The sequence below is a fragment of the Drosophila montana genome, unplaced genomic scaffold, assembly GCF_035044405.1.
Source record: "Drosophila montana isolate Dmon_TW-CO22-7 unplaced genomic scaffold, ASM3504440v1 contig_1933_1, whole genome shotgun sequence".
Lineage (NCBI taxonomy): Eukaryota > Metazoa > Arthropoda > Insecta > Diptera > Drosophilidae > Drosophila > Drosophila montana.
This window is the reverse complement of record NW_026996852.1, coordinates 20210-27543: the sequence shown is the minus strand read 5'-3', so window position 1 is coordinate 27543 and position 7334 is coordinate 20210. Positions and strand designations below refer to the sequence as shown.

General features: G+C 39.6%; 1 protein-coding gene across 2 annotated transcripts; it reads left to right on the top strand.

Annotated features, from left to right (window-relative positions):
* nmdyn-D6 lies at positions 1 to 793 on the top strand. 2 transcript variants are annotated; one of them, XM_064700814.1, is made up of 3 exons: positions 1 to 101; positions 169 to 392; positions 446 to 793. In XM_064700814.1, exons 2-3 carry the CDS (start codon positions 193 to 195, stop codon positions 687 to 689), a joined length of 444 nt encoding a protein of 147 aa, XP_064556884.1. In that variant the 5' UTR covers positions 1 to 101; positions 169 to 192; the 3' UTR covers positions 690 to 793. The 2 variants fall into 2 exon arrangements, 1 of the variants encoding a protein (XP_064556884.1); XR_010438455.1 differs by having other exon boundaries at positions 22 to 101; positions 169 to 228; positions 296 to 496.
* Positions 794 to 7334: the final 6541 nt, after the last annotated feature.

Here is a 7334-nt window from a genome sequence, read left to right as displayed (position 1 = left end):
CGCACATATTAATGTTTATTCAAAAATTTATGTATATCGAGCATTCCTAAGTACAACTATGAATATAAAAAAATATTTAGTCTTGTTTGGACTTAGCATAGGTAATTTTCTTTTTCAGTGATTATCGAAACAAGCCGATTAGTGTCTTATGCCTTATGCACTTTACAGATAAAACCGCTTAAAAAATTTACAATGGAAATTACTTTGGCCTTATTAAAACCGCACGTGGTTCGTAACACATACGCGATGCAGCAGTTAAAGGACTTAATTGGCAATAATTTTAATATCTTAGCAGCTAAGGAGCTACGTATAACAAAAGAACTTTCAGAGTGCTTTTACGCGGACCACAAGGACAAATTTTTTTATCATCGACTTACTACCTTTATGCAGAGGTCTGTAAAAGGTACCTATAATATTTGATTCTTTCTAAAAAAAAAAGTTATAGCGGTCCCTGCTACGCAATAATACTGCAATCTGAGTTATGCATACAAAAATGGCGTCGACTAATGGGTCCCACCAAGGTGTTTAATGCAGTATATAACGAACCGGAGTGCATACGCGCTCTCTATGGACTCTCAGACACTCGCAATGCCTGCCATGGATCAGATAGCGCAGTCTCTGCGCGGCGAGAGATTGCAATGCTATTTCCGGAGTTCGATGTAGGTCAAGTCCGTATTGATGCCAATTAAGCTTACAATAAAAGGAAAGTCACAATCCAAAACAATTAATAACTTCATATAAATAATGCAAATTGAATATCACACTTTTAATAATACTTAATTGATTGCAAACAGCCTCTTTTTGTTTTACATTTGTTGGTTTTTGCAAAAATCGGTCAGTGATTTGTGAACTTCATCTAGCGAAAGATTATGGGAAAAAAATCAAATATATTATTTATCTCTTGTAAGGCGCCTCTCGCTAATAGGGTAAGCCAAAGCTCTGGAGGTCGAATTGCGATGCCCCAGCATTGGCGTTGCGGCAGCTGAGAGAGTGAATTTCATCGCCAATCTTTTTGCGGAGATCAAGTTTGAGTACATCATTTTTGATGTACCAAGGAAGGCCGGCCAACTTGCTTGACGCCTGGGCACGAATTACCCTTAGCCGTAGGTGGACCGATGCCGTACCCCAAATTTTGTCGTAGGTCCAACGGGAACATAACACCCGCAGATTTGGCCCAAATAATTGTGATATTCTAATCCGCTGTCCATCTTTTGACCTGTAGCATTCAGTCTTGCACTGCATCTGTTACAACCTCCAGGGATTAATGTGATGCCAGTCGTCAGCGTACGTAGCTAGCAGTAGTCGCGCAGGATCCTCATTGGTGTTGTTACACCCAGCCGCTTATAGTTTTTGGTGCTCTGCGCTCCTGACGGGTATGCAAAACGTACATCCAGCTAGGAAAGAGCCAAAAAGTTGGAGTATGACGCTGGGAGATGAGACTTCTGTTTGAATATTAGGAATGAATATCAGTATTTAGTATGTTTAAATTTTTTATAACTAGCGGATATTGATCGGCATTGCCTGTGGGGCTAAAAATTAAAGATTACTACACTTCTATCTAAAAATAGCATTAAAGTGCATACAATAAAAAAACGAATGTTGGAATCATCGTTTTCTGACCATATCAAAACCGGTGAACTTTGTGAAAAACATGTTAAATAAATTCTATCAAACATATTTGAAACCGATGATAAACAAAAAAGTTGCAAATTTTCTGCAATATTTACACAGTTGTGGGTGTTGTCCAAAATCGCTTAAGCACAGATTCATTTTATTTTAATGTAGGACTTTGAAAATAAGTTTGAAATCAATTGGGCAGAACTTAAAACACCGCTCTTATAACCTCTAATCCGCATTTATTATCATTATCATGATGGGCGGATTCTGCAAAATGTTTGAAACACGTCTCAAATAATTTTTCGTAAAGATCATTGGAAATGAATTTGAAAGCGAAACTTCAGCTAGTGCGTTAAGCACATAAGGTAATCAGGAAGCTTTTATGGTTTAGGCTGTGCATTGATCACCAATCAGTCAGTAAGTCTGTCAGACAGTCAGAGATTATATTTTACATAATACAACATGTAGTTCACAAAAAGTACGTGAATATTAATAACTACAATTATTACTACTAAAACTTTATAAAAATGATTTCTTTATTGTTGATGCTGCATGATGTGGATGCAACAAAGTAACCGACTACTAGGTGTAGGCGACGTTGGGCCGTGTTCATGCTTTCAACCATATTGATTAAGGGTGATGAGGCCGCTAACCATAGCACACATCCCAATACCCAGACTGAACGCAGGCTCGGCGCATTGCCTTGCGTGCAGGAAGATATTCATCAGCGACATTAGTAGCGCTTCCACGTCTACGAACCACCCATACAGATGCATTGTACGGCGACCGTGAAGGTCTTATAACGGCGTCGCGCAACAACTGATGTAATTGTTTCTCTACTTCTCTTGACATGTGTTCAGTTCTTACATTAATGTTATAGACCGCTTGTGTTGCTAGTTGTTTAATTTTAATTCTATAGTTACCATTTTTTATTAATAAATAATTGTTAACGTCAATAACAGCGTTAAGCTGTTTTAGGGTATCATTCCCTAATATCCCATGAAAAGTTTTGAGTGTGGGTAATAAGAAAAATTTGATTGGCTTATTTTCTTGAGAAAACAAAATAATGTAGGTATGGTATGTTATTTTTGTATGTTCACCAACTGAGTGCGAAAAATTTCGTTTGCCTGGGTGGGGCCAGTTCATATAATTTATGTTTCTGGATCGCATGGAGCCATCTAAATCCATTGGTACGGGTTTGGGCTCCGGCTGGGGAGCGAGTGAGCGCGGAGGCGCTATTGTTGGTTGTGTACTCTGATAATTCGCGATTGGTCGTAGGATATAGTACAGTTTCGGATCGAAGTCTCTCCCCTGTCCAGAACTATTACTTTATATAATTATTGGTAGTTGGTATCTAGGATGAGGGTGAACTGAAAAATGTCTAGGTGGTAAAGGTGGCGGTTGTTGTCTAATTTTGGGTATAAAATAATCTTTTTGTTCTTGGTTGTCTACTAAGCTGCACAGATGTAAGGCGTCGTTCAGATCTCTTGGCTCCTTGATAGCCAGGAGTCAAAATATATCACCATTTAGACCTCGCATGAACGTGTCCAAGGCTTTGTCTCGGTACCTATTCGTCAAAGCCCTTACTATTTCTGTTGTGTAATCTAGTAGCCTTATCTGTTTAAGGATCAAAGACAACTGGTGGTATACCGTTTGGTAAAATTCAGTAACGACAGACGACCCTGTGTCAGTGGGAATTTCTGATAGTCGAGAGTTTTTAAATCTCGCTTATCGGCGTAATGTTCTGTAAGACACTTGAAGAGAGCTTTCCAATTCATTGGGGTCTTGTACGAATCAAGCACAGTATCCGCTTCTTCTATTACTTTCTCTCGTATGGCTAGAGTATTTAAATAATATTTGTAGGCCTGCTCTTGGCCCTTATAAATGGTCATTATTCTTTCGACGCTTCCATGACCCAAATGTTGTTTTATCTCCCGAGAATTCCCTTATTAAACGCGCTAAATGGGGCACTTTTTCTGCATTTTCGCCCTGAGTCGGACTCGTGAGCGGAATTACAGTTCAATACTCGCCAGTTTCTTCAATAATGGCATGGCGTATTATTTCACCTTCCTGAAGCGTATCCTTAATAAAGCACAAATTCACTTGCTTTAGTCCCGGACTAACGGGTTACTGTTGGTGAAATGTCCATTTGGTGGACAGCTGGAGCAAGTTTCATGTTAGATAGCGCGTCAGAAAGATCTTTTTCTTAAATTTTTAATTATTCGGACAACTCTCGGACAGCTCAAGTCTCAGAGCACTCTTTTGCAAAATTAACTACGAAATGCGAAAGCTGTGTTTACTGTGTTTTGTTGTATACAGAGTTTTATTTACTCTATGTCAGATTAATTTGCGATTTATTATTATCTACTATTGTTAATTTTTTTTTTTTTAGATCCAGTGGCTGGTTTTCGCCTTCTATTCTTGAGGGTCCCTTGGGAGTCGCAGAATTGAAGTGTTTAATACTGCGAGTGCAGTGCTTTATTTGTTTATCGTTTTACGTTTTTGGTTGTAGGCCACTTATTGTGTTATTTTATTTATTTGTACACTTGTTTTTGCACTTCGTCTTTTCTCTTATTAATGCACGATTATTAAGCAGACACTTATGCAATAGATGCTTGAGCGTGGTGTACTTTATTAATATATACAAATTATAAATGGATTTGCAATTAGATGATGACTTAATCTAAATGTAATAATAAAATATATTGATCTTAAAATGTGCCAAAGTTGAGAATAAAAATTGTAAAGAAGTTTATTGTTTTGAAATTAATTTTCGTTTAAATTTTTTTTGTCACTAAAGCACTAGGCGCTCACGATAAGTAACATTAGGCGAATCTTCCGCGCTGGTCCTTTGGATTTTTTTCTTTTTGTCTCGCGGTGCAAAGCGGTGTGGCGACGGCGGGTGACTTGGGATTCTACGAGAGACTTGTGCGGTACCCTGCGAACTGGTAATACAGGGTGTTCGGCGATAGCGCCGGAAAACGTTAGAGGATGAACCCGGCAAAAATTGTCTTTACGATTCGCTCTCGCGCTGTGGCTCTTTTGAGGCACTTTTCGAAGTACTTAAACTTTCGCGCGTTGTGGCTCTTTTAGAGGCACTTTAATTTCGCGACACGTTATCCTTCATTAGCTTTAACCGGTCCCTGCTCGGACGCCAATTAAAACAATTGTTAATTGTTTTTTATAAAAAAACACAACCGTTTCCTTGAGTGCTGCTTAAGAACTAATTTGACAATTATTTGATTTAATATTAATTAGCCTCGAACTGCTGCTGCTGCTTGCGTCTTGTCGCTGTAGTTTTGTCGCCGCTGCCGCTGCTGTCGCCGTTGCCGCTTTGACGCTCCCGCCCCATCGGTTGGTGTCGGGTGCTCAGGTTGGATCACACGGTGGAGCTGCCCCAGCACACGTTATCAAGCTGGTACTATCATAAGGTCAGACGTCAGAACCCATGGATTAGGCAGTGCACGTAATAGGGAAAAGGTCAAGCCGCTAACATGCCGGTTGAAAATGTAGAGGGCCATAAAGTTCAAATTACGTCTAAACATATGACAGGCCAGAGGCGGTTGCACAACACTGTATAGCAGGCCTCTGATGACCAAGACAACAATAAGGCGGCCACAGTGACGGTAGCCGAGGCATATGTCAATAAAAAGTCGAATTAACGAGAGTGTTCCAAGATAGAGCAAAGGCATTTTCGATCTCTAATATGTACGTCAGTTGTGGCCACAATCCACACGGAAGACGACAACCCGATCTACTCGAAAATGTACCCTCACCCCATGGGAGTAGCTGATTTCGTAAAAAAAAAGAAAGAATTATTACATAATGCCATCATTAGACCCTCAAGATCACCGTACAATATCCCAACTTGGGTTGTTGATAAGAAGAGTTGTAACGAAGAATGCTGCAAGGATAATCGCCTTGCCATACACCTTAGAAAGCTTAATAAGCGAACTATTGCCATTCCCAACATTCTTATGATATTGGCCAATCTGGGTAAAGCCAAATACTTCACGATATTGCATGTTAAGTCTGGTTATCATAAAATTTTTTGGCCGAGCCAGACCACGAAAAAACTTCTTTCTTTATAAAAGGCGGAAAATATGAAAATATCCTGTCGACTACCGTCCGCATTGAAGAATGCTGGAAGCATCTTCCAATGAGCGATTGACGATGTGCTGCGTGAGTAGATTGGCAAAACGTGCTATGTTTACGTGAATGACGTTAAAATTTTCTCTGAGACTGAGAGACATATACATAGAGGCTAACATGAAAGTTTCCAGATAAAAGACGCATATTTTTAAACAAAGCGTAGAATACCTTAATTTTATAGTAACCATGGGCAGGTTGAAGACCGACCTTGACATGGTAAAAGCCATGCAAGAATACCCGATTCCGAAAAATCTGTTCAGGCTAAAATCATTCTTGGGTTAAGCGAGTTACTAGATATGTTTTGTTAAAGACTTCCGGTATTCGCAAGGCCATTGACAAACCTGCTTAATGGTGAAAATGGCACCATCAGCAAACACATGTAATGAAAGACTCTCATCGATTTTGGTGTCGCACAACGAGATGCATTTGAGATACCCAGATTACAGGGATTCTTTCGATCTAACGACAGATGCTTCTACATACGGTATTGATGAATTATTGTTACTAGAGGGCAGGCCAATCTCTTTGATTTCAAGAACATTGAAAGAAAGTAAAACACACTATGCCACCAACGAAAGAGAATTATTGGGCATAGTATGGGAGCTAGGAAAGCTTTAGCAGTACTTATACGGTACTCGTGACGAAAACATTTACACAGATCACCAACCTTTGACCTTTGCTGTATCACATGGGGACCCAAAAGCAAAGATTATTAAGAAATTAATGAACATAAAGGTCAAGTCTACTACAAGCCGGGTAAAGAAAACCATGTCGCGGATGCTCTTACTCGTCAGAGTGTGAACGCTCTGTGATAGTATCTGACTTAGCCTGACTTAGTCATAGCAGAACATAATCCCTCGCACAAAGCCGCACAAGAAAACATTAAACAGACTTTGTGGCCAACCGCCAAATCTACACTATACAAAGAAGCTCTTTGAGAGACCCCAATCCCTGGGGAAATGCTATACTTCGTTTTTCAACCGATAACAAACGATTCCTGATGTGTATCCACAAATTAGTAAAAGCTGCAATTGTGAAACCAATAGTGTCACGAACGATAGCACTTATGTTTTACGTTTTCATAGCACCTTACTGGAAATCACGAGACCCCTTAAGCTTGCGAAGAAGATCGACGACACCGTCGAACTACTGTTACACACTACCTAAGAGTATAACCGATTACTGCATTGCATGACGGGCAAGAAACCGATCGATATAATACACGCATCTACTGATGAATTCAGGGTAACGATCAGATGTAAGATCGAGGAGACTGAACAGACACAGATATTAATAAACGACCCGAACAGGCAGAACAGAGTATTTGATGTAGGAGAAAAGGTTTTTGCCAAGACCAACAGAAGATTAGGAAACAAACTAACCCTTTCGTGCACGGATGAAACTGTTCAAGCGAACCTAGGAACGTCTGATCTCATTAAGAATGTTTCACCATAACAAAAGAAAATGTAAATTGATTAGTAATAAAATTAAGGGGAACTGTAGATATAATTTAATTTCTTCTTGCAGGCTTGTTGCCACGATTTTATCCTTACTTGCGATAGTAA

What these genes read in the sequence shown, in the direction of transcription:
- nmdyn-D6 (XM_064700814.1), top strand. Translation starts at nt 193, where the DNA reads ATGGAAATTACTTTGGCCTTATTAAAACCGCACGTGGTTCGTAACACA. An exon ending in CTTACTACCTTTATGCAGAG is followed by an intron (nt 393 to 445) that starts GTCTGTAAAAGG and finishes AAAAAGTTATAG; the next exon opens with CGGTCCCTGCTACGCAATAA.